We start from the raw sequence: 27,417 nt of genomic DNA, 5'->3' as shown, positions 1-27,417 counted from the left end.
TCAGATGTGGAACATCTTTGCCATGCCTATGTTTAAGTAGATGTCAGAATGGGCAACATATTCCATTCTGTATAAGTTCACAGTTCTCTTCAAAATTGGCAGGCTTTTCTGAATCACAGCTTTAGGTGGGGTGAGTACAGTATTTCAGCAAGGAGAAAAGAGTTTGTCTCTAGCTGCAGGCTGCACTGAGTGGTATATTGACACCAGAGCAGCAAAACTTACCTTGGTCTAGTCCTCCAGCCTCAGAACATGCTAAAATCATGATTTTGAATATAAAATTAGCAATGATTTACCTTGTCTTAAAAGTATGTATAATGGAAATTCATTCTTTAGTTCTGAGATGCAATAGTTCCATTTTGAAATGATTTGCGTATGAAAGACAGTTTTGAAAGAAATAATCACTTGATTGACCAGGGGTAAGGGGTACGTAAAAGTTATTACAAGCATTAAACATGTCATCTGGTGTTCTTTTAATACATGGCTGGGGGCAGTTAAACCATGTCTTTATAGCTTGTGATGTGTGTCTTGTGTATAACGATGCGTGAATGTTGGAAACTGGAGGGGGTTCTATGAACAGAAGCAACTCTATCTTCGGATTTAATTTTTAGCATCTTCAGATAATAATCCTGTTCATATTGAATGATCACACCATTTGTTCTCATTTCGGTATAAATTTTCAGAATTTCTTGTGCAAAACCTTTGTGTCTTAATGGTATCACTGACAAATTGATAGAATTATAAAAGTAGAAAAAATTTTGGATATTTAATTGATCAGTGTAATTTTACCACATGTGTATTAGCTCATCTTTGGACACTCTGATAGATACACATGACTTGCTTCTAAAATCTTGGATTACACCAAAGGTCTTTCTGAATCTTTCAGTCAGGAGGGTTTTAAGCTTTGATGATATACTCTTTTTTTTTTTTTTTTTGGCTCTTCTTGGAGCCATTTCAGATTAAAGACAAAATAAGATAAAATAGTGTTAGACAAATAACTTCCTTTTCTATATCCCCTCAACCTTTGCAGCATGGGTTTCTCATGCGAAGTAGCAATGATCAGCCTTCTGTCCCCCCACTAAAGGTCATCCATCAGCCTGTTTACAAAAAGGGATTTTCAGTTCTTTTATGCTTTATTGAGAGACTTCAATGTCCTGTATGCCTTAAGGAGAGGAAAAAGTATCAAATAGAAAAGCTTCTCGTTTCTTTGCTGCTGTGTTCTGATACTTGGGATTTTCTCATCATTTGTGTCCTCTCCCATGTTCGCACTCTTTTCTCTTTTTCACGTCAGGTACAGACTAGTTTTTTGCTGCATGTAGTCATGTTTGGCGGGTTTTTATTTTCTTTTTTTTTTCCCCCCTTCTCTTTTTTCTGTTTATAAGTTCTCACATATATGCTATTATCATTGTTCTGGATTTGCAAAACTGCTTTTGGTGACCCCCCTTTTCTTATTCCTGTCTGATGACTGCAAAGAGGCAGTCTTCCAGTGGAGCTTATTTTCACAGCTGTGGCCGGAGAGGGAAGTGTCATAAGATACTTCGAGGTCAGTTTTGACCCCAAATTTAGATGAGGTAAAAATGATTCAACAGAAGTGTAATATCTTGTCTCGAGTGGTCTGGCTGTCACTTCAAAACCAGATCATAATTATGATTGAGAAAAAGCTGTTTTGATAGCCGTTGCAATGTACAATAAAACCAGCTCAGTATTACACAGTATTGTTTTTTGTTTTACAACTTGTTACAACTGGAAGTTTCAAATAAGCCATTATCTTTTCAAAGAAACTTTAAAATTAATCTTAAGATCTTTGAACATGCAGAAGAGTTCTAAATAATTTTTTGCTTACTCCTGCTTGTACAATCTTCAATATATTAATAATTGTTCAGGTAACTTATCAGCAAATTAACTAGTGTAAATTGTTAAATTACTATTTCACTGTCCACATCAAAATCTCTAGTAAACCTCTAATAACTGTAACATGTGCCTCGGGCAGAACTGTGCATTATGTATGTTCTTTGTAACGAGAATTTGTTGACTTTATGAAGCCATTGACAGACATTTATCATTTTGTTCATTAAACTTGTCTGTGACATCCGGCAAATTGATGTTAACTGGAAATATTCTCTGGGAGTTCTGGCTTGATACCGTCGTTTTGCCCGAGGAGAGAGAAACTCTGTACATAGCACATCCCAAATTACAAGGGTGAAACTTCCTTCCCCCACCCCCTCCCCAAAAGCATAAGTGAGTGTACCACCAGATCTTTTTTAATCTTGCTTTTAATGCCTATTTATGCAGAGGACCCTGTGGCCCCCAGTTTGCAAGCAGATTTATCATTGATCTTCAATAGAAGTTGAAAGTGGATACTGCTTTTATTAGTTCGGCCAGTCTGTGCCAGGAAGGCAGCTCAATTTTATCACACGACCAAACTATTGTAAAAATGATCAGAACACAAATCCAGTGCTCTGCACAGTGGCTCATGGAACAGGTACACATGAGTTTGTGTTCAGATGCATCAGCCTATACTCATAAAATAAGTTTTTCATTTATTTAAGAAGTGGAGACATAATTGAGCATGGGGATTTTTTTGTTTATTCCAGTTAGTAAATTTTCTTTTCCCCTCTTTCTTTCCCCTGGTATTTTTTCTTTCTTTTTTTTTTTTTTCCTGGTGTGAACTTTATTTGTAACAATAATTATGATTTCTAGTGTTTAGAATTCTTGGATATATATAAAACACTAGAAGAGGTAAGCATTGATACAGTGTACAAGAAATTAACCATGGATTTCTTGGTAGCATTCATGGGATTTCACGACATTCTCAGTGCATGGCATTTAGTACTTGTTTGTAATGGTCATCATCTTTTCTTGATGGTCCTTATTGCTGATTCTCATAAAATACATGGTAGATGGCCAGATTCTTTGTGGGAAGCCTTTGTAATACACATTGTAGAGCACTGCTTAGTTTGGTCTTTTAAAATTACTATGTTTGGAATGGTGATCATCATTGGTTCCGCACTTGAGCACCCAGTGTGGGAAAAAAATACATGCTTTTAACACCTGCCTGAGTTTGATTCCAGTGGATAGCTGTCTCTCATAATGGCAGAGGTTGTTGATAGGATATCTGCCCACCTGCTAGCGTTCCTGTTGTGCTACCAGCATCCAACTGTATCAGAGATCTTTCAAACAGGTATGAATGTACTAACAAATTGTGGCCTAACTGACTAAAATATTCATTAGGGGCTCAAAGATAATGTTCAGCTTGTAAAACCTTCCAAAAATTGAATATCCAAAAATCTCTTACATAAAATTTTTGTCTTTTGAGAGAAAGAGTAGAGCAGTTGGCTCTTTAAAATATATTGTGTCTCACTACATAATAGTTCACTGGATTAAATGAATTTATTGATTTCTGCTTCTTTGCTGACACACATTTATGAGCAGTTTCTTTGGCACCGTGGCCACATGTCAAAGGTCATAACTTTCCTTCACTGTGGAAGAATAAAAGCTTTCAGATGGTGAATCCCTGAAATCCACAGAGTGCTTTATCCCCCCCCCGCCCCTTACTGTTTTTGCATGACTTTAAGATAAATAAACAATAATACTAAAATATACGCACACTTGAAAAAAACCCTGTACTATCTACCATAAAATAATTGCAGGAAACTGTTTCTCTGCGCGAAAGGTGACATAGCTAATCTGGTAATAGGTATCATTATGGGATACATGTAGTATATTAGGCTCTTTTATGGTCAGAGGTTTTATTGGAAATGGTCGATTTTTAGAATATAATAAACATTTCTCAGGAAGAATTTCATTACAGTTCGGTTTAGTAACAGTATTTCTTTCCTGTTAGAGCTGTGTCAGAGGCATATTACACTGTGCACCAGAGTTGATGCTGGAAGTAGATCCTAGTGAGAGAATGAGGCACATTCGTAATCTGTGCTTTGTGTTTAGGTGAACGTTTATAATGTTGACATTTTCTTTAATGCCCTTCAGCAGTAGTAGCCTGTAGGATTTTTGATGTGTACTAGGTATGAAAGTCCACTGATGACATAAACATGAAGCTATTAAAAAAGAATCTGCAATGGAATATAAAGAAGTTGAAACAGTCCACTAGTTTGCAGAAAGAGAATAATAAATCATGCTTTAAACATAAAGTGGCTGACACTAATTCTGAAGTTTTGGAAATGTAGAATAGGATGCAGTTAATGCCATATCCCTTGTGCAGTTTGTGGTGCTCATCTGATTGATAACCTGGCAGAAAAAAATACTTTTTTTTTTTTTTTAAAACGCTGGATAGGTGTCTAACTAATGTGGTTAGCTGTGATGATTTGAAATGGCTTTCTGTGTTATCTGACAAGTGCTAGAGCTGGCTGGAGATAAGTAGGCAAGAGCAGAAGGGATTTGGGATTATCTGGGAAGAGTTTGTCTTTACTTTTTAGCAGCTACTAACTGGCAGTTTAGCTCTGAGTGTCTCAAGAAACAGCAGCGTGAAGGTAACCCAACTTCCATCAGGTGTTATTTTGATTTAAAATCATGAAAATATTTGTGCTAGGTAAGGTGAAACAGGTTTGAATTGTTAGCAGGGCCTGGCTATAGTCCTCCCAGCAGGACTGTTTCAGAAGGAATAGCGGAGCCTAGAGTTATATCAATGGGGAAAAAAAACCCACCATGATTTCTTAAGAAGACTTAAAAAGTCTTCCCATTAGAAAGAGAATTGGCTGCCAAACTTTATTTTTGCATAGTAGAAGTGAAGCCTGTTGATGTTTTTAAGCGTGACTCTTGCAAAAAATACTAGTCATAGACTTTTCTTCTGCTCTATTGTTTTGTGCAAACGATGATCTTATTCTAAAGGGGCTGGTGGCACTCTGCTCTTAGTTACGGAATACTTGTATTGCAGGACTCTACTTTCTGACATGTTAACCTTTTGGATAGGAAATTGTCATGTTGGTATCCATCTCTTTGCTTTATTTTTTTTTTTTTAATACAGTATACTTCTGCAGGACTGTTTGTCCTGTTCCCTAGAACAAACCCAAGATGAAACTGCTTTTTTTGTATTTTTGTTTTTCATTAGGAAGGCGTGGGAATGTCTGCTTAGGGAACAGAGGCATGGGATTTGCTGGGCAAGTGGCCTTTTGTGTCTGGAAGTAGCTTTTGCTGTTCCTATGAATGTATTTGCAAGTTTTGGTGTCCTGGAAGTTCTGAGGAAAATTTTCAAACTTTTTTACTTTTTTTTAAATTTTATTTTTATTTGTTTTTTTGCACATGTTCAGCACAGACTTACTCAGCTTGAGTAGCTGGAGACACAGAAGAGGCTGTTTGTGCTGAGCGTGTTGCTTGTGAACACTGAGCTGGGCTTTCCCTCTAAGCAGCCCTAGGCAGCTGTGGACTTGCCTTTTTTTTCCTTGCTCTGAATTAATGAGGAGCTAAAGTGTGATCTAACACTGCCTGGAGAAACCAGCTGGCATTGAAAGCTAAAGTAAGTGAAAACAATGGTCTAATTAGCTGGAGAGGAAGTTTGGGAGGGGAAGTGGGTGAGGTGGAGGTGTGAGTCTCATGTGTCTAGAGGTCAGGAAGGGTAAGGGAAGCATACTGGTGGGAAGCAGCTAGTACTAAGGCAAGGCTTGCAGAGCGAGGCTTGGGGTTGGCTTGGTTTGGAGACTGCCATGGGTGAAAGTTGGGAGTAGGAGAGGACCAAGGGGCTGGCAAAGACTGACACAGGAGTGTACCTGTTGGAGCAGCTGATCTTGCAGAACATGGTCTTCAGAAAGACAGAGAATAGCCTCCTAGTCAGGGGACCTTTAGAGGATTTAAATTGCATCACTGCTTCAGCTAGAATTTCCTGCAGTAACGTGACACGTCAGCTTGTCCCTGCTTTTCATGGGAAGTCTGTGATTACGTATTGCATATGGTCTTGGTGTTTGATATGAAGTTCAGAAATTTGATCAGTTGGAGCCGCAACAGGTTGGGGGAGCTGTGGTTGCAACGCATGGAGTGCTGTGAAGCATGGGTGTCTTATCTTGGTCACCTAAATTTAGTGAATATTTTGGGCCACCATCCAACTGTTTGCCCATACCCAACAGTAAAATTAAAATTTTGGGGTGTTGTGGGAGTATATCCATTAACATTTGTGAAGAACTGTAGTGCAGAGCCCTGCAGAAAAGGCCACAGGGAAGTTAATAACTCTGTCTTCAGGGCAATGCTTAATAGAGTGTAATAAATAAGGAATGAGGCCACACACTGAAGAGAGAATAGAAAACAAAATATTGAATAGATGCTCATTATGTGAGCACCATTCATTTGGTGCTGTGAATAGCAGGGGAAGTGTGATTGATTGTGCAGTTGGATTGTTTCCTAAAGCATGTATGTAAACAGAACAAATCAGTTACATAAGCAGCTTAATTTCTTCGGTTCCTAACTTACGGGTATTAGGGTTTGGAAATTTTCATCTCCTCTGTGTGTGTATACATACATGTAAGAGGCAGATACACTGGATGCTGCATTAGTGGGAAAGTTTAGGGGTTGGCTTCATTTATCTAATGATGCATATAATGCAGCAAAAACCCAAAGTATTTTTGAAAGTATTAGACTTTTATACAGGCAGGGTGTCAGGAAAGAAAGACTCATAACAGAGGGCAACGTGACGACTTCTGAGACAAGTTAAATAGGTTAAGATTTATGAGAACTTTTTGATTCAACCAAGAAAATGTGGGCTGGTGTCTAATCATGTATTTAGCAATAGTTTTAACTTAATAATAATAATCCTTAGATAATTTTTTAAAATATATACATAAAGGTTTACTGACCAGAGAATATACTGTAGAGGTCTACAGAAACATTTATAAGCCTGTTAGTATTGTTTATCAGAGCGTAATCTGACTTATGAAACCATTTTAGCACAGTACTAAGAAAACCCACATTGAATTTATACTTTTGACCACAGTTTAAGCTTGTGGGTGGACAGGGCTTAGGCGGATACTCACCTGTACACTCAGTGGTGTCTGTCAGTGCAACCTTTACTTTCTCTGTGACCTGACTGAGAGGAAGTTGGGTTTATTGCTGATGTATGGGAGAAGAGCTTTTTTGTGGTTCATGGTACTGTGTAGGTGCTAGGGAGGGCTGATGGCTCCACTGCTGCAGATGAGTTAGCACCTGTGGGTTTCACCAACTCCTTCGTTTGGTCTGTCTCTTTGCTCAAGTACTCACTCCAGCATGTAGCCTAGAGTACCACCTACATAGTAGGCTACAGGTCTTACTTACCGTGAACCACAGGGCAGCTTTCTGGAAATACAGCCCGGCAGTCATGGCTTGAGAAAAGCCCTGATACTCTTCTTTTTCCTGATACATTTGTGTAAAGGCAGTGAAGTATGTGCCTTCAGCGCAAGATGCGTGCCTGGATCCTGTTAGGGATCTAGCCTTTTTGGTGTCAGGACCTTCTTTCTCTGAGGACGTTTTTCACAGGCATGTTCAGAAGCTGGAATTGCAAGGAAATGTAAAGCATTATTTGCACTTATTTAATTGTTCCTTTCCTCACTATTTAGTTGCTGCCATGTTCGCCATTGTCTTGCGTTTACCTAAAAAATGGTTGCCTGGCCTTTCACGAACTTGTGAAGAGGAAAGATGGTGACCACCTGAAACAATAATATCTGTGGCAGAATAGCCTGAGAACTTTAAATAACCAAAGGGGACGGCGTTTCCAAGGCAGCAGAGTGACCTTTGGATCCCAGAAGCAGGCTATTCATAGAGGCGAAGCCTTTGTCCCGCTTTGACCAGTGGTCAGTGAACTCTGGCAGGCCCCTCGGCTCACCATCTTGGCCCTAGACTAGCAGCTGGTGATTGATTCATTTAACTGTCCAGATTCACATTCTTCTGTCAAGGACTTGTCAAGGAAGAAAAAGGTTCTATGGAGGGCTATTCATTTTACTAAAAGGAAGGGGATGCATTATATGATTGAGTGGATTACTTTTGGGTCAGAAGAGTTCCTGCATTGCTCTGTTTTAATTCGGCCTTCAATCAGAGAGATTTAGTTTATCAGCGCAGTGTGGTGCTCATGAAGAGGGACAGATCGTTTCAATTCCATCAGTGCAATAGGGCTGGTTTTTTGGGTTTTTATTGTGGTTCCCCCCCCTTCTATGATTTATCTACCAGACCATTTTTTTTTCCCACCAGTAGATCTGCAGATTTTTGTGATTAGTTGATATGACAGTGTGTTAAGAATATTAATTTCTATTAATCTCACTCTTAATTTTAATGTGTATGATATATGAATGTTAATGCTCCTACTACCTCTCATATATGGTGTTAAGTAACCCAGAAAACCCTGCAGTAAGTAAAAGATTAGTGTGTTACCTCTGTTTTAGATGTGGAGAAAACTGAGGTGATAAATTCTACAGGATCAAACTAGTAAGTTACTTTCCTACAGACAATGTAGGCAGCTGTAAATCTGAGGGTAGAACCTGGTATTTTCTGTCCAGTCCCCATTTTCACCTGATGAACGAAAGTTTGTTGTAGAAACCCAGCATTTTCCAAATGCACAAGAGTGCTGTCCATTTGTCTGCTGGTTTAGAATCCATTTTTTTTTTTTTTAACAAGGAAAAAGTGTTTCCATGCTTTATGAAACAAGTAATTTTTCAATTTTTATAGTTAATGTGTCCAAAAACCCAATTCAGTTGCATGAGGGAGGTGTGTTTCCTCTCCATCCTGTTGCCAGGGTCTTCCATCCGTCTTCCCTTGTGCTGGGCTGTGTTCCCTTGGCATTAGGAGTTTTTTGATGATCCTGTTCATGAAGTACCGAGAAAAGAACATTGTTGCTTAGCTCCTTCCACTGGAAATAACAGGCATTAAAGAGCAGATCCTGCCAGTTAACCTTCTGCCTCCGTTTGAATGAACATGATGAGCTGCAGCAGATGAAATATGACCTTCAAGTTTCTTTACCTCACTCTCGTAAGCTATGTATTGTTTTGATTTGGCTTATTGAACGCATTATGAGGGATTTCTGATTGGCTTCAGGCCAAGGTGTTATACTTCTGCTGATGGAAGTACAAGTGCATAATTTAGAAGAAACTACAGGAAGGCTTGGTCTGTTACATTCTTTTTCTCTCCCTCTTTTTTTTGAGGGAAAAAGGAGAATTTTGTTGAGATAAAGGAGTGGCTTAACTAAAGAGCACAAGAGAGGAAGGAACTCTGAGATAATCTAACTTTGCTTAACTCTTCTCTGTTATATACGTCCATGTATGTGTCAGAAATCCGGGATAAGTACAACACCTGTTGAATTGGCTTCCTCCTTTCATGGAGGCATGGTAGTATTCTTTTCATGTCTGCAATTGCATTTCCAGGGGATCAGTCTCCTTTCTCAGAGCTCGTTTATTTCAGGCTGGGGCATGACGTCTGAGATGGGGATACTGGCTTCTCTGTGCTCCACATAACACTTCCCTTGGCACCTTCCTGGTGGCTTTGATTTGTGGCCTTGAGTTGGAGATAAATAATGAGCTTTTGAAAATAATGGAAAAGGAAAATGGGTTGTGATTGTGTATTACAGAATATAAGTAATCTAATAACCAGATGTATTACATACTTTGTAGAACATGGTTTTTTGCTTGCACTATGACTGGGCAAACTGGTAATCTGGTTATTGCCTCCCACCCAAGAAGTCAACAACCATAGCAAGGTTTTGTCTTCCTTTAAAGACAAAATTTTTTTTGGTTTCTTCTGTTTGCCTTTTATATGGGGGCTTTGTGGTGTGTTCAGAACAAATTTGCAGGATGTTTTCCAGACACATGATGGAGTGAGAGAAATTTACATGAGGAAAACTGTAAGGATTTCTATGACATTGAAGGCAATATGATTTTTATGTGGAAGCCACACTTCTGATTTGTTTTATGGGAAAACTGCAAGAGTTGTAAACTCTTGCCCCTCTCCTCCCCCAAAAAATTTTCAGATAAACGTCTAATTAGAGGATTTAAGTAACTTAAATAAAAAAAGCAGATCTAACAACATCTTTTGTTTTACTTGTGGTTTTGGGTGAAGTTTGTTTCTGGTTTTCTCCCTGCTGCTCTCAGACTTTAAGACGTTCAGAATTTTGCTCTTAGTTGCTACCCTCTGTAGAAAGACTGTTATTGGGGAGAGATCTCTGGGCTGTGTAATGCAGTAGGGGGGCATTTGGTGACAGGGAAATGAGCTGCAGGCGTTTGGCCCTTGAGAGTGGAGGCATCTCTTCTTTCCTTTCCCCATGGGAATGCTGAAATGTTGACATTTGGAGAGGGGGCTGAAGGGCTTGAATTCCCAGTGTCTCTCCTCAGCATTTTGCAGGGAAATTGTGTCTTTCATCCTAGGATGCTGGTTGTGAAACACTGTAAGCAAAAACCGAAGAGTACTCCTATCTCTCAGGGATAGCGTTTCTGACAGCCTGAAGACTTACAGCGCTGCCGTATCAGCTTACGCTCATTCATACGTGGATGGTGTCGGTTTGCCACTGTATGAAATGAAACCTTTTCCTCTGCCTCCCCCCAGATGTGAGGGAAGGCGCAGTGGTGGGCAACGCAGCAGAGGAATGTGTGGGGCCCCGCTGCTGTCCTGGGATGCTCTGCAGTGCTTCCTCTGATTGATGAGCTGGGGAGGGTGAGGTGAAGAGTGGGTATTGCATTCTGCTTAGGGTCTTATTTTATTTTGAGCAGGAATAGCATTTATTTATTTTTGAAGGTACGTTACTGATAAATAGAGGTCTTGCCCTTCTGCTGGTGTCCGCAGTGAAATTCATTGATCAGAATGGGGCAGCTTTAGCACTTACAGTGCTGGAGGCTCTTGTTACGCAGTGCTGATACTGTCCTTTTTGCGTTGCACTGAGTGACTATTACATTTTTGTTGTTCTTTTTTGGGTTGTTCTTTGAGGAACCTTAGAATCATAACAGTCAATCTTTAATTTTCTATTTCTACTCTTCTTTGTGTTTTTTTTTGGGGGGGGGGTTTGGATGCTAAATTAGGATAGATGTGAAGGGATACATCTTTTGTTGCACAATCCTGCTTGTGTTCTGATCCTTCTCTTCATGTTGTGAAGTGCAAAACTGTGCTGGATGTTCCCCATACAGCATTGGGCTATTAAGCAGAACTAATTCTTCACAGAATGGCAACAACTCCAAAGAAAGGCATCTGTAGGATTAAGCATAGATGCTAGAAGGCAATCATTTGGCAAACTGCTGAAGGAAAGCAGTCCTTGCAAGGGAGAAAGTGGTGTGTTCTTTCTCCTGAATGCTTGCAGCCACACAAGTAGAATAGCTTTGAAGCTGGTTAATGTGGCTTACTGTGTGCTTTTTCTGTACTATTTCCTACATTTCTTGTCTGCAGAAGAGCAGAGGGGAATTCCTTGACAAGTGCATTAGCATTTATTGTGCACTTCTGTGGCCACACACTGTTGCCTGCGTGATAGATAGACTGAGAAGGGAAAACCCCAGCTGGGATGCCTTCAAAAGTGAAAAGATCAAATCTCTCATGCTTGTGTACATGATTTGGTAGGGTATGTCAGTTACACCATCAATAAACTGTTGAATGTATAGAACCCCATATTTCTAAGCCTCAGTCTTACATTTCCTTTAAAACAGTGCTAGTGATAACTCCTGAGGTGATATGTATTCCTGGTTTCATTGGGAAGGGTTGTAGTGGTATATTTTAATTTTTTTTTCTAAAAATCATTTTTACTAGATGATTGAGGCGTAGTAAGGCAGTATGTGTGGTTGTACAAATAGCTTACATGTAGCTGCCAGAAGTAGAAAGTGTCATTGTTGCAATATCATTAGCTGATTTGACCAAAGTAAAATAGAAAGACCTGGGTGTATTATCTTGTACTTTCCTCCCTCACAGACTGGGAATTTTGATGTGTGCCACCACATTGCAATTCTCCCGGATCATTATCTTGGTGTGGCTCTAAGAGCACCCAATGGGCTGGAGAACAAACAGTAAAATAAGGCACTCATGGATGGGTAGTATGCCGGTTAGGGTCCTCCTGTTATTTTCTGTAATGCATTGATGCTGCCCAGGATCCCATTTATTGTCACAGTTATGTTAATATGTCATGAATAACAAATTGTGTGTCTGTTCCAGTGGCCTGAGGAAGAAACAGTACAGTCTAATAGTCACCTTGTCAAATTGTACTTTTCTGTTCCTGCATGCGTGTTTCTGCATTTAAGCGAACTTTTTGAAGCATGATTGTCCACTTCTGAGGAGCCAATGTTCTTTAACTGTTGCAATGTTTTTTCTTAACGTACAGCAGACATGCTGATTATGAACTCTTTCTGTTGCTAAGGTTAACGCTTTCCAAAACTTATGGTGAACATATGCTGCCTATTTAGCAACAGGAAAGAGCATCTTTCATGAAGTACAATATATCCCGAGGTGAAATGATTGCTTTTATCCTTGAAAAAATGTATTGGTATCATAGAGACTCTTTGTGTATTGTGATGCTTATTATTATAATTTTGAATTCACAGTTTTACCCAAGAAGGAAAGCTTAGACAGACAGCCATATGTTTAAATGTTGAGAGCCTGATGTGCCATTTGATGTGTCCTGTGCCTAGAAAACACACATCTACAGGACTGGACAGTTCTGACAGAGTAGTGGTATCAGTGGTAGGGCCTCTGCCTTGAGTGATGGCCATGCATATGGGAAGAGGTTGTATTTCCAAAACTGCCAACTGCCTCACCAAAGGGAGGCTGTTCCAGAACCATGTGCCTCATTTGTCCTTTTTTTCCTGCTTTTTCTTTTCTTTTTTTTTTTTTTTTTCTGGAGCAGCCAAAGATGATAATTCTTTCTTTGAGAGACTGTCCTCAGACCTTGCACTTCTAAAGAGCTCTTGCAAGAATGGAAGAAAGTTTTGTTTTGTTTTTAATGAAAACAAAAACAAACTTGGGAAAGTCAGGACATACAAGGAAAAGGCATAAATAAATAAAAAAAATTCTCAGTTTTTCCTGGTAGGGGGGAATTTGTACTTACCTTGTCGAGTTTCTTCTCCTTTCCTGTCAACTGTCTTCAGCGTGCACCCTTTTGAGTTGTCCTCTTCTCTTGGCTTTCTGCACTGGGATACATCGGAAACTTGCTCACGGTAGTTTCCATTCTGCATGTGGAGAAGAGAATGTACTTTACTACTTTCAGTGGATACTGTAAGAAAGAAGGAATAAGAGGATACTGTAGGAAAGAAAGAATAAATGAGTATGTTTCCCTAAAAACTAGTCCAGAATTGACTTCCAACTTTCCAGGAACAGAAATACTACATATGAAACTTCAGACTGGTCTTAACTTTGAGAAGCTGGTTGTGAAAATTTATCGGTGTGTGGCCAGAAACACTTTTACAGAATCTAGTTGAAACCCAAATGGTGTAGAGTTTAGTGATCTTCAGAGGATGTATTCAGACTTGGTTATTCCTGTACAGAGATTTTTAAAGTGATCATTTGTCAGCCACTGAATTAGGAGCTGTAAAGAAAGGAGCAAGGGGACCTGAAAGTGTTAGAGGAAACAAATGAGATTGCAGCTGACATCTCCAAGGGAACTTTTGTTCAAGGGTGCTCAGGCTGTTGACCTCTTTGCTTCTCCATTTCATTGCCTTTAGATTATAGCATTCTTCAGTACCAGAAAAGTAGTGGCTAGTTTGTGACAGGGCAAATGCTACCCTTTTTTTTTTTTTTTTTTTTTTTTTTTTGGTAGGGGTAACAATCATAGACGCTTCTGTGCAAAGCTTTTAATACATAAAGAAACAGTTTTGCATTGTATTTTGAAAGTGTGACTTTTATATAAGAAGCTAATGATTTATATCCTTTTTTTCCCTTTTTATCAGAGAATGGAGAATAATTCCTGGTGATCTGCATCTTGGTTTGGAAATCATTGTCTAAAAATTACACTTCTTAGATATCTGTCAGCATGTTGGCAAGAATATGAGAGAGGAAAGGAAGAATTAAAATGTATTGTTGTTTCTTCCTTTTTTCATGCCTTTCTCTATTGCACCTCCCTTTATTTAGTTTTAGTGGCGGAGCTAAGTATATGGTAGGCTATAGAAGTAAATGTTTTTTCAATAAGGTGACCATAAGTTTTAGCAGAGCAGACTGCTTCCCAGGTGTAATTGACTGGCAGTTTGTTGGAGGCGAAACTGCAGTAAGCTCTGCAAAGGAGTTCACCCTTTAGCTTAGCAGTCAGGGCCCTGAAGAAGATTTGTCCAGAGCAGAGATAATGAATTGAGAACAGCAGAAAGGGCAGATGGTCGAAATCCTCACTCAGTACTTCGTCTGGGATCTCCTTGGTATTTATCAGTGAAAGCTTTCTGTAATTACCCCTACGTGCAGAGCAGTTTCTGGTCCCTCCAAAACTCTAAATGTGATTTTGAGAGGGTCTCACAGACTAACGCTTCAGAAGGGTTTGCTCTTCGCCTATAACCTGCCAATACTATTCTGCCAACTGAAATGTGAGAAGTGCGTGGTGTAAGGGATCAGTTTTGTCTATAGGGAATGTCAAATTTCCTGGCCAAACCTGGGTCATTCTGTGTGCTTACATGTCTTTCACACTGTAGAAATGAAGTTTCTGATCTTGTTAGTTTTTTGCAGTATTTGGAGCTTAAAAAAAATTGTATTACTTTGTTTATTGTTAGGTTTGTGTTTTCAGTTGAATTATTGGCATATTCCACACTCATATAAAATTTTTTTAATAAACATTAGCAAAACAAACTAGAACAACTCCTTTCCCTTCCAGTCTTCCTTCTTTCCTTGATCCCAGCAAAGCAATATATGCTAGAGTGGAGTATGTGGAGGAACACACACATCAGCTAGAGAATTGAGGAGGCACGGTATTTTCTCAATAAAGGGTCTCTTATCTCTCTAAGGTAAGGTCCTGACTCAAACCTTATTGAAATCAAGGATAAGACTGCTACTGGTCAACAGGTTGGAAAAAAAAAAAAGAAGAAATATGTGTCAGCAGTCTTAAATATCTGGTGCTCGAACTATCTGGTTCTGTGAACATAAAGTGCTTGGATGCCAGTAAGCTATGCTGGTAGCTCCCAAAGCGTCATCCCATTTTGATAAAATGAGTCCTTTGGCTTAGGGAGAAAAAAATGGTAAGAAGGGAAGAGGAACCCAAGTTGTAGTGCTAAGTTAGTGGCTTCTAAAAATGCAGCTCTGCAATTTCCCACTCTACAGGGTTTTCTGAAGCAACAGAATAACAATCACAGTAGAATATGATTGCATTCTGTACGAGCTGTAATTCCAATCCACCTTCTTTAAAATGTTAAAATGCCTGCTAGGAGATTCTGAATGGCAAATGGTTAAGAAGAATCTTTGGGATAGAGGCATTAATAGGTTTCCCATATCAATTATTGATAGTGTCAAATCAATGCAGCAGTTTCAGTCTCATTTAACCTCCCTATTATTTAATTTTAATGCTCTACGGTAATAGTCTGAGGCTGGACTCCTTTTTCAATACAATTCTGAACTATTGTATTCCAGACTGCTGCTATGGTGTTCATACAATGACAATGTAAGAATTTCTTCATATTGGTAAAGTCATACAGGAACATTCCTTTATCTTTTTGTTTTCATTTTAAGAAGAGATAATTGATGTATTAGGTTTATCCTGGAAATATGTTTAACTTAAGTAGTATGTGTGAAAATACACAGTGTAATCTGTTTCACAAATAACATGGCGAAAGGCTAAATGTTAACCCTGCTTGCAGATATTTCCAATGTACACAGCAGGCTGTGGGGGTTTTGTTCTGTATGTTTCTGAACAACATAGAGCTTATTAAAAAAGGGGGCATTATTTGCACTTCTGTGACTACTTTTCATTTCAGTGTAGACTAAAAGAAACATGACTCATTACCATACCCAGATTTACATTTTTGTCTAGAACTAGAATTTTTCATGGAAAAAAGTTTTGATGAATTTAAACTTAAACTTTTTTCTTAGTTGCTAAAGGGAAGGTTTTTCTTCCTCTCATTTTAGTAAGTCCAAGGTATAAACGTTTCTTTTAAGGTAGTTTCACTGACACTTGGGTTGATTATAGAGGCGTTTTCCAAAACTGTTCTTGAGGAGAACCTCATGACTTTTCTGAGATATTGGCAGTGTAGATTTAGGGCTGAATTTGCAGTTAGATTTTTCTGTACAGTTTGCATCCTGCCAGCACAGTAGTTCTATAGATACATGGGCTTTTTGTCTTGTGAAAACACTCACCTAGCTATCGACCTGCATGTTCAGATGTTTCTGCAGAAAGGTGTTAACAAAGAACCTGGAAAGTACTGAAATATTTCTGTGTGTAGAAACACTACCTTAGATGCCGACCAAGGCTTGCTTTGTAGCAATGTTTGTAGTAAAAAGTGTATGCCTGGCAATAAGGGCTTTCAACCTGACAGGATACGGTGGTTGGAGGAGTCCTTTTACTTATGTAACGCTTCTGTTTGATTCCATCTCTCTTGTTTTGGTTTTTTCCCTCTTTCTTCCTTGAAATAAATACTTTTTGTAATGTAATAGCTGTATTGCATCCTTTTTCTTCCTCCCCTTCTGTTTTTGATATGCAACCTCTAGGTTATCCTGGAAAATGATTTTATTTTTCATATTGGGAAAATAAATGTCATACTACTGGTAAATAGCATGTTTCTGTCATGTAATCTTATCTTAGGTTTGTATCCTGTCTTCTTTCTGAGACTGAGTTCTTAGTAACTGGCTTGATAGAACAAAGGAGAGGCAGAAATTGGAGCTAACATGAAGCTGGAAAATGACAGAAAGGTGAAATGGATGCCCTTTAACAGGGGTGACCACATTCCCAGAAGATTCAAGCAAATACTGATTCTAAAATTATATCTTAACAGTTTAGTGTTGGTGCCTCATTAAAAGCCAGGGATTAATAGCAGCAATCTCCTTGTTACACATTAAAAGGATTTGGTTTAATTTTGGATTAGAGGCTACAAGGTGCCATTCTAGCAAAGTTATTCCCAAGGTATCAGTGAGGTGTAGTGGCATGGCTTAAAGACTGTGATTTCTTTAGCTGTCCCAGTTATACTTTACACACAAACACACCTGTATGGATTTTAAAATTGTGATGAACTGGTTCAATAATACTTTTAAACATATGTTATCTTTGGAAGTGAAATTGTCTGGAAATGCTTGTTTGAAATGTTAAGGGTGGCAGTTGAAGTTACAGTCCACACTGCCTTTCTGGGGCTGAAGGTGTGGTTGGGTTCAGGTTAGTTCAAAGACATTAAGATCTGTGGATACTGATATTAGAGATTCAACCTGTAATCAAGACTTCCTTATATATTAGATGAGGATGATGTGCAATACTCTGCTTTGCTCTCCTGCAAGTATGCAGGAGTATGCGGCTTGTGCAGTGTGAGTAGCTGGAACAGGTTTGGTCATTATTCTCCTCCCTTTTGCACTACAGTACTACAGGTGTTTATAAGCATACAAGTGAGAACAACTGTCTTGAGAGCCTTAATTTATGAATTCATTAATTTGAGGAGAGGCATAGGATGAACTTATGGACACTTTAGTCCCCTCACTGGTTTTAGAATGTGGGGAAAAGGAGAGGACAATTTGGTTAGCTGTTTTATTGTTATCAGTTGCTTTTTGTTTAGGCTATCTCAGCTCATTAATACATCAATGTGTGATAGCATTTACTGCCAGGGTTTAACACAGAGGGGAAAAAAAGTACAGTTTTAGAATTCTAGTGTAAAAACTTAAGCACCTGACACAGTGTTACCCAGATTTTTCACTGAGTTCTTAACATCTTGAAGTGATGTCACCAGCCTGTATGATTTATTTGATAGTTTTATTTATTTATTTAGTGATACTTGTGATTTTTGGGGGGGGCAGACTAATTTTTTTCCCAACTGAGTTTAAGTATCAGGCTTTCAGCACTGTATACACCTTTGGCTGTTAATTAAAAATAAGCATACGAAACTAAAGTTTTAAGCAGTAGTAGTACAAAACTATGCCATTTCAGAATTTTTTTTCAAATGCAAGGATATAGAAAAAGTGTGTTTTAGTTAGGCTTATTTTCATAACAACTCTGGCAGAAATTAAAAATAACAGCTGGCTTTAAGGAAAGCCATACTTCCAGTTTATCAGAAGAGTTAAATCTCTGGTAATTTACAAGAATGCCATTGCCAGTACGTTGCCTGAATTACAGTCTTTTTCTCTTTACTCTTTTATAACAGAATGAACTGGCACTTTTCCTTTGTGCCTGAAAGGGCCAAATGTGTTATGGATGGTATCGCTTCCTTTTACAGATGGAACTCAGTTCCATCTCAAACTTGATTGTTCCCTTAAACAATAGTCATTAATAGGAGGAAAATATCTGTGCAGACAGTGAGTGAGACTGAAGGAGGATCAAGGCTTTGCAGATGCTTCCATTCATGAGCTAAACTACCAGAGGTCCGTAGTTCAGCAGCAAATCTTTCTGATGCCTGGAGTGGTCAAGAAGACTCCAGAACTAATGTTTTGGTCCCTAGCTAACATACACTGTTGCATTTAAAAGAAAAGCAAAATAAGATAAAATTGAGTCTGATCCTTGGAGTTAGAGAAGGACCAATTACAGGCAAATACTTTGCAAGAAGCAAAATCCAACAAGTAGTCTCCTCCTCCACGGAGTGTATGTGGGGTTTGGTTCTTTTAATACTTTGTCTTTGGTTTTCTTCCAATTGTGCTGGATTTTATGAAGAGGATGACAGATGGCTTGTTCCTCATATGTAGCTCATAATTCTGTGAAGGCACATTCTGTAGTATGGTGCTGCTGTCTTCCTCTGATCACAGGATATTGGTAAAATTCAGTTTCCTCTTGATCTCTGCTGCTGCTGCTGCAGCTGTAGCAATGCCTCTACTGTGACAACTCGTTGCTTTCCAGAATTACTTACAATTTCTGATCTACTTGTACTCACTTGCAAAGTAAGTGCCTTTTCTGTGTAAGGGGTCCCATTAACTACAGTAATCCAAACAGGGACTTCAACATAGTTATAATAGTTCTTCCAATTTATTCTCTTTCTCCTTTTCTATTTTTAAAAATACTATTTTATTTAAACAGAGGAAATTTATTCATTGGGTGAAGTCAGGATGACACTTTGTGAATTTTCTTTTATGGTCTTGGTCTTACTCACTTCCCCACTGACCCGCAACACCACAGGTTCTGAGTTTTTGCAGAGCAGGCAGTGCCAGTGATGTGGAGTTACCTGATTATCCATGGCATTTTGCTGGAAACAGATACAATTTGGACCAAAAAATGTCAACAGGAATCTATAAGGAAAAGCCAAGCATTATAATCCCTTTCATCAACTGTAGCACTTATGTTCAGTATGTTCCTGCTGAATAATACATGTTCCTGCTGAATAATAGATGCGTTAATGAAGAGAAAGTTGAAAAGGATACTTTCAAAAGAAAAAAAAAAAAAAAAGGGAAGAGAACCTGAGGGAAGGAAAAAATATAGCTTCCTTGTTAATGGATTTAAGATTGTTGTAAACTGAGATATGGTCTCGGACGTAGAGAAGACAGCATTTGCTTGCAATTGAGCAAATGCAGAAAAAAATGCAGTCCCTCTGCCAAGAAATTCACAATTTAAGTAGGAAAAAAAGACCATAAACAGATTCAGAGAGGAGACTACAAGGACATTACTTAGACTGGTCCACATGTAGGGTCCTAGTCTAGCAGCCAACGGTTACTGAAATTTTTTTGAGTGCATCATGACACAGTGAATTGTAAGGACAGGTCAGATCAGGAACCTGAAAGCAGTCCTGGCTAGAATTTGGACTTCTCTGATGCTCATATTTTATATGGGCATATCCACTATTTTATATTCATATTTAGTGGTAACTGAAGATGTTCAGAGTGAATTGGGAGATTCTTGGTACTTTGGTGACTTCATTGGGAGGATGTTATATTGCCTTAAAATAATAATGCAAAGGAGGTGTTTGTCTCTTATCTAGAATGTAAGTTATAGTTTAAATCAGCCCTGTAGCCACACTTCTTAGTGAACTGGGAGCAGCATGTTCCCAACTCCTTGAGCAAAATACACGTCCTTTTAGATGACATTCAGAACTGTGTGCTTCCACATGCATTGATGTATAAGCTACTTCCTTAGCAGCTTACTAAAACCGTGGCATTTTAAATGCCTCAAGAGCTGTCATCTACCTGCCTCCTAGAAATCCTGTGTTATGAGACTTTACAGCTGTCTGGAGAGATTTTCCTTGTGTGTTTAGGGTTCCATACTTTAGTATGGAACTATGATCATTGTATGTTGTATGCCACAGTTGACTTTAGGATATTTTTTTTAATTAAAACTATTGATTTTAAATTGAAACACAACCTGATTCATAATTAAAAAATAAAAAGGGCAATAATATTTTACTTTGAAAGGTTTGGATTTTCCCATGCACTTTGTGTTTGTTCTGTTTGCATGGATATCTTTCTTAAAAAAGGAGCGCTCATTTGTAGGCTACAGGCTATACTGGTTAAAGATAGTTTTCAAATCCTGAATGTATCATTTTAAATAAGTAGGTTGATGTTTTTGTTTTGAAAAATGGTTAGGGCTATCCTCCTCTTCCCAGTGTAGTTGAATAGCTGTTGCGGCATCAGAGGCTACCTTTCATACCTGTTGATCATCTTGTCACTTTCTTCTCTGAAGGAAGTTAATTGACTCACTTGGCTTGAAAGGAAAGCATGGATATGTGTTAAGGATATTAATAAACCTACTGAAATGCATCAGGTGTTGAATAGCAGGTGTACAAACCAACCCTTGTCCAGCAGCAGTGGTTCCAGGTGAGGTTGGGACCCTTTGCTGACTGACAGTCTCTGGCACTGTCTCTTTCTTAGATACCCTTTTGTTTATGTACTAGCTTTATTATCTTATCTCCACAGATTTTAGGGCCTATCAATGTAAAATGTGCTGCACTGATAAAGCTCTGAAGAGCAAAGAATGAAACAGAAAGTGGGGGTGGGATGGAGGGCTGGAAAACTGAAGAGCCTCTTCGTGGAGATCTACCTGAATTGTCTTTTGCCTGAGGAAGAAACCCAAAACACTGATAGATTCTGGATGTTTTTGACGGACAAAATTATTTTCTTTGTGAAAGGATCTTTGCTGTAGCATTTGGTGTGAGGAGAGTGGCAGGAGCCGTGTCCCTGCCCTTGGGTGGGTAGGTGACAGCACAGGCATCCCTTTTGCTAGCACTGTATTGCCTCCCGTACTTGCCTGTTCCTTGCTAATATATTTCCATTTAGCAACCTCACCTGGACTTCCCATGCTAGAGCTAAAGCCTCTTCCTGCTTTTTCTGTTCTTATGGATTAATGGCAGTCATAGCTCCCTGTCCTCTCTAATATCGCCCTTGTATATTTGTAAGGCTGTCACTTCTCTCTCTGGTTCCTTTCCCGGGGCTGATCAGGTCCCAGCTCTTTCAGTCTTTCCTTACAGGTCAGGTTCTGTTTTCTCCTGAAATGTCTCATTTTTATGCCTCACATTTTAAAAATAATAGTTCTAGGTCAAACAACACATTGAAAATTTTAAGGGTGAATGTAAGAAATCACTGTGCTTGTGGTAGCACATTCAGAACCCTTTCACAGTACAGTTATGAAAAACTTTACCCATATTGCTCCATTTGTGTGACATTCACCTCTGAAGTGTATGTACTAAGCAGAACTTGAGCTCTGAAATACTTTATTTAATTGTTACTAGCATCTGGGAAACTCAGCAAAGGTCCACCCATTAAATAACAGCTCCAGCTCTGCATATTCCAGTTGCTTTAATGGAAATGGGGAGAGTAGCGATGTGTCTGTAGACTTGCCATGTGCCTGGATCTGCCAGTACTCACATAAAGGTTATTCCCAACTCAGATCCAGACCAGTGTGCGATATTTGAGTAGCAAATCATTCAGAAATATGTGTTGATACAGCAAAAAGGCATGGCAGAACTCCTTTCATAATCTGTTTTAAGCCTCGCTCCTGCAAGGACTGAGAAATCACACTAAACTTCAGGAAAACGTGCAAGTTGGCTTTGGTACTAAAAATGAACACATGTATATTTGTTGCATTTTGAAATACTGTTTCAAGAGAGAGCGCATCATGAAAATTAGATCAAGAAGAGAAAATTCAAGATTAAGGTTGTCATGTGCTGTCCTGAAATCAATTTCTTTGGAAAAAGACATAGCTGTTCTTTAACATACAAGTTTGTTTTTCTCAAGTGAAACCTCTTCACCTGCGAATTAAAAAAAAAAAAAAAAAAAAAGGAAAAGGTTCTTGGTTTCATTTGAAGGGTTAGGGCTATTGTGTAATTCTCAATAGCATTAACACCTAAGTTCTACAAATGGCATTATGCACTTTTGTTCTTTCCACCTGAGCAGTTTATCTATCTGAGTGGCCATTATCTCTTGAGAAGCACTTGAGTGGTCAGTATGGCGCATTGAAGTTTCTCAATATTTGCTGTATTCTGGTTAGATGAAACCCAATTCTGCGCTACTGTTTCAGTTCAGGGGTTTTATCTTCCATTCTTCCAGTTTATTTATTATACAGTTGCAGTCCAGTCTTGGGCTAGTCTCAGCTGTGATGGAAACAGCAAGCGTTAACGATAATAAACATGTAGGTCATTGGAATTTCTTTTGCCTCCTAAGAAAGCTCATTCAGAAATTCACTTAATGACACAAAGCATGTGAGTAGAAAGTGCAGCATGTCAGGGAACAAGTCGCCTGGACTTGTGTTTGAATGAGCTGCTGGACTTCATTTCGGGAGTGAATGAAGTAGGTTTGTTGTGTTTCCTTTTTGTTTGTTTGTTTCTCTCTCTTTTATTTTGTTTTTATTGAGTGAAGGACTGCTGCTGTATTTAAAAAAACAAACAAAAGGTGTGAAGGTTGAGCTGCATGAGCTTTACGTACTTTAATAGCTAAATCTATGCAAACCTGTTTAGGTGCATAATATTTTTTTGCATGCATTCAGGATGGTATTTATTCTGTGTATGGTGCAGGAGACACCAGCAGTGTTTCTGTAAGATTTAATCAGCATGTGTCTGCAAGTAATCATTTGGGTTTTGAGCTTGTGGGTGTTTGCTTCAATGCTAGATGAGGGAACTCATACCAGAACTGAACTCTGACTTCTGTCTGCGTAGGTAAGTTTATTGGACAGCACTATGCCATCAAAGGTATTCATACTGAGAAGTAACTATACAAGCACATGTTACTGTCACGTAAATTGCAGGAATTATAAAAGTAAATACAGTTTCTAGCTGTTGTTTCCTTCTTCTGCAAGCAGTGTTTGGTATCTTGCAAGTTAAAAAGGGTGGGAGCATCAGCTTCTTGGAGTAGCATTAATTGTTTTCTTTTGGCTATAAATCTGGGAACAAAATGATTAAATAGCCTGGAGAAGAGGGGGAAAACTCAAATAAAAAGGCACTTACATTTATTGCGTTTTGCAGGGTTGTTTTTGGGAACAACGTATGTCTCTTGAGACTTTGTTTCTTATCCATTTTATAGAGCTCTGGCCTCTTAACAGCACTGCTTTAATGACTTGTTCTTGGGGTTCTGAGTTGGTATCAGCGCTTGCCATGAAAACAAGCCTGTTACAAAGAGGTCAGGTTTCACGAGACAGCAATAGACTTGTAAAAACAGATTTTACTGGAACAAATAAAGTCAGAATTAAGAAGAAACCAGAGATTTGCGTAAAGAAACAAGATACAGAAGGAGCAAGTATTGAGCTAAACTGATAAACAATGTATAAATTTAGATGGGAGATAAGCAGGAATTTTTTGTTTTGAAAACCACGCTTAGTGATGTCAATGAGTTTTTCTGAAGATTTTGTGCATTTCTCCATAGTTCTGACTTTTGCTATCTTTAAAGATTAATTTTCTGAGGAAATACATTGTTCCTGCACAGCTGGCAAAATGTTCTTTAAATATCAGCTTCGATTAACAACCTGCATTGGATTTTCTAAATAGTATAGCTGAGTCTTTTCCTGCTTGCTATCATGATGACATTTTGTGCTCCGTGAAATACTAATTTTCCTCAGTTTCTTCTGTAGTTCTTGAGAGTCTCACTTCTGTCTTTAATTTTCAGCTGTGATGTGCTGGATGCATGGAGATAACTTTTTTACATACATAAATGAAAACCAAATATTGTTGTTTCTGTTGTCTCACTCTGTCCCTTTAAAATAATTGTACCAATATAAGAAAATTCTGGATGTGATTTTATCGTTCCTATGGAGATCAAACTTTTAAAGGTGTGTAAGAGCTTTGCTTTGATAAGACTGTATAATTACCTTTTTCCCTTGTTAAAATGGTCCTTTCTTATGCCACTGTGTGGTGCAGCTTTGCTATGTGATAGCTTTGAAACTCCTGTTACATTGATTTGTGGTGTTCTTATTATCTATGCCTTTGTTACATTCCTAGAGATTTTATAGTGAAAGCTAAGCAGACTTGCCTGGTTTGCTACATCATACGTTCAGTAAATAAATGACGAATGCAAAGCACTGTGTTTCTTGTTAGAAAATCTGTTAAGAATAGCACTAGGGATATAGTATTCTGACTCCAGGTGAGCACATGTCATCAGTGTAGGGAGGAATTAGAACGGAGAAGGAGGGAAGGGAGGAAGACGGACAAGCCTGGATGCCTTCCTGCCCGCCCCGGCCCCTTCCGTGGTGGAAACCACAGGAGAGTCAGGTTGCATCACATGCAGCAGAAAGCAAATCCCGAAAATTTAGAGTTATGGGAACAACCCAGGCTATGTGCAGATTATTTGACTTGTACTGAATCTTCCTGTTCTGTGAAGTCGAACTTCTGTAGGTAGGCAAAGAACTATTAAGTCTCTTTTTTATTCTTCTAATGATTTCTTAGCAATTGAAAGAAAACCTGTTTAAGAAGAGAACTTTTTTCCTGTCTCCCCCATAGGTTTTAAATGTAAGACTTCTGTTGTAATGTCTTTATGCAAGTTGTGGGATTTGTTTTGCTTGTTTGTTCTTGAACCTGGTACTGCTCAAAAGTGAAAGAAAGAACAAAAAGTGGAACGTAGAGAACTGGGTTAAATTCTGCTGGTGAGAGAGGGTAGTTCCCTCTGAGGTGAAGGTGTGTAGGGAGCAGACTTCAGGGTGTGCTGGGGCTGTGGGAACCCACTGGTCATAAAAACAGATACCAGGAGCATCTCTGCTTGCGCCCTGGGAGTCTGGATCACGTTTGAGGGGCCAGACCTAGTTTCCGATGGCCACGGTGTTTGCATCATGCAGCTACAATGGCTTTCAGGTGATTTTGCTGTACAAGTTGGTTCCGTTGTTTTGTTAATCACATTTTTCGGGAAGTCTGTTCACAAAGCTGCAATACGTTCACTCTGCTGGTGTATTTAGGAACACTCATTCCTGCAGTGCTGATGCAACTACAGAAACGCAGTGCAAATAAAAAAAATAATAATAAAAAAAGGATTTATCCTGATCTAGGAAGTGAAATCGGTATACTAGTAATAGGAATCTTTAAGCTATGTAGTTAGGCCCATGTTAGGAATTAAATTTGTGCATGGAGGAAAAAGCAACCAGGTAATGTTGTATCTCCTTCATACTCCAATATCAATCTATTGATGCTATGCAACAGTACTAAAATGTCGAGGGGGAGGAACATTCATTAGAGTGCTTCGTGTGCATCAGTACTGGATGTGTCTTCTATGCAGAAGGGCATTGCGATCATGGTAAATAGGATGAAACCCATTTCGATTAATAAACAAGTAAAACAGGAATTCTTTGAACACAAAACTTGAATGTCAAGGGATGAGTAACTTACTAATATTGATTTATCTATTGAAATCATGTTTCTGTATAATTTATACAAGAGTATAAATTTATTTGAAATCTGATTTTTTTTTTTTAAAAAAAACAAATCAGTACCATTGAGTTTATGCAGAGATGGTTCCCTCTGCAGTTACAGGGGGTGGAAATGTGTGTGGAATTGTTCTGTGAGTTACCCAAAAGGAGCTGCCTCTGAAGAGTTGTTCTTTCTGTTAGTTTTGTTGTAAGTAGCAGTAGATAAGCAATTAGTCTTGCATTCCTTTCCCTTTTGGCTTTTATTTTCTGAAAAATCCAACTACTGATCAATTTCTTAGGTGTCTGTTAGTTGTAAGGTATATAACGATCTGCCACTTCAATTGTCTCAATTCTGTGAACTCCTGAAGTTGTACATGCTCAAAATTACATTGACACTGTGTGCGTCAGGCATCTACTTGGTGACCGCTCGGACTCTTGGGATGGAAGTGGTTTTACGTGATTAAACTTATATTAAGATCTTTTTTGGGTTTATTCCCTTTTCTTATCAAACATGAACTTGTGCAACTCTGCAGGTGCTTTTACGAAAGTGAGTATTATTGAAAGACTAAAATATGATTGTCAGGAACTGAATGTTGTTTTGGAAATTTTCTATTGCAGTCAATTTTTATTTTTTTTTAAGCATAGTGGGGCCAATCCTAAACTAGTTGAATTGACATGAATTTCATTAGTTAATTAATATGCTTGCCAGCTGCATGCCAGTCAGTTTGTATGCTTAGTTCTATTTGAGAATGTCATATTCATTGAAACATTATTATACTGAATTAGGTTAAAGCAAAGTTATTTTAAGTAAACCTTTGAACAATGAGACTGTGCTGTTGTGTGAAGTTGATAAGGTAATTAGACTCATCTTCTTTTGCTTTGCATGTAGAAAAGAGGACTATTTGAAGTATTTCTGGGTATTTTTGCAAGTTGATCTATGATCTGGAGCCAGGAATTTTTACTTGCTTTAGTCCTTTTAATTCTGTGTTCTCTTATTTTTAGCCATTTCTGCATTTGAAGTCCAGCCACTTTCAACTGAGGTCCAAGAAGGTGGAGTAGCTCGATTTGCCTGTAAGATAACAGCAAATCCTCCTGCCACTGTGACATGGGAAGTGAATCGAACAACTTTACCTTTAGTCATGGACAGGTATGTAGAGTTAGACATTTTAGAATGTAATTTATTTTCTGTGATAATTTTGAGCTTGCTACAAGAAGAAAATCTGAATACTTGCAATGCCGTTACATAAAAAAGGTTCCATGTGTATAGTATGTCTAAAATAGCTAGTAATAGTTAATCAACTTTAAATAAGTGTTAGGAGCGCAGACCAGAGTCACCTGCTATTGTCTACACAGTAATCACTGACGTATGAATTGTTACTGGTGGATTCTGTATGCAAGTCATCCTTGGGAATGGGAGTTGCTGCAGGATGCAGAATAATTGGACTTTGGCTGTGGGGGTGTTTTGAACTAGCAGGATTGCTTTCACAGAAGAATTGATGCTGGACCTGATTTTCTTTAGAGGGCCAATACAGAATTATGTGTACATAAAATTGAGTTAAAACATTTTGCACTAGAGAAATTCTGCACAGGGGGACTTCTCTTGAATTTATTAACTTGAAGCATGCAGCCTGCTCCCTGCTAGATTCTTTCCCTGTCCC

General features: G+C 38.6%; 1 protein-coding gene across 1 annotated transcript in view; it reads left to right on the top strand.

Annotated features, from left to right (window-relative positions):
• The window catches only part of PRTG (protogenin), a 91,794-nt gene that overhangs the window by 10,027 nt on the left and 54,350 nt on the right, over nt 1–27,417 (top strand). The window contains 1 exon segment of the mRNA XM_055717353.1: nt 26,762–26,906. Coding sequence (XP_055573328.1) covers nt 26,762–26,906 — 145 coding nt within the window.

The sequence above is a fragment of the Falco cherrug genome, chromosome 7, assembly GCF_023634085.1.
Source record: "Falco cherrug isolate bFalChe1 chromosome 7, bFalChe1.pri, whole genome shotgun sequence".
NCBI classification, from domain to species: Eukaryota; Metazoa; Chordata; class Aves; order Falconiformes; family Falconidae; genus Falco; species Falco cherrug.
Note: the sequence above shows the minus strand (reverse complement) of the source record. Positions and strands in the feature narration are given on the sequence as shown.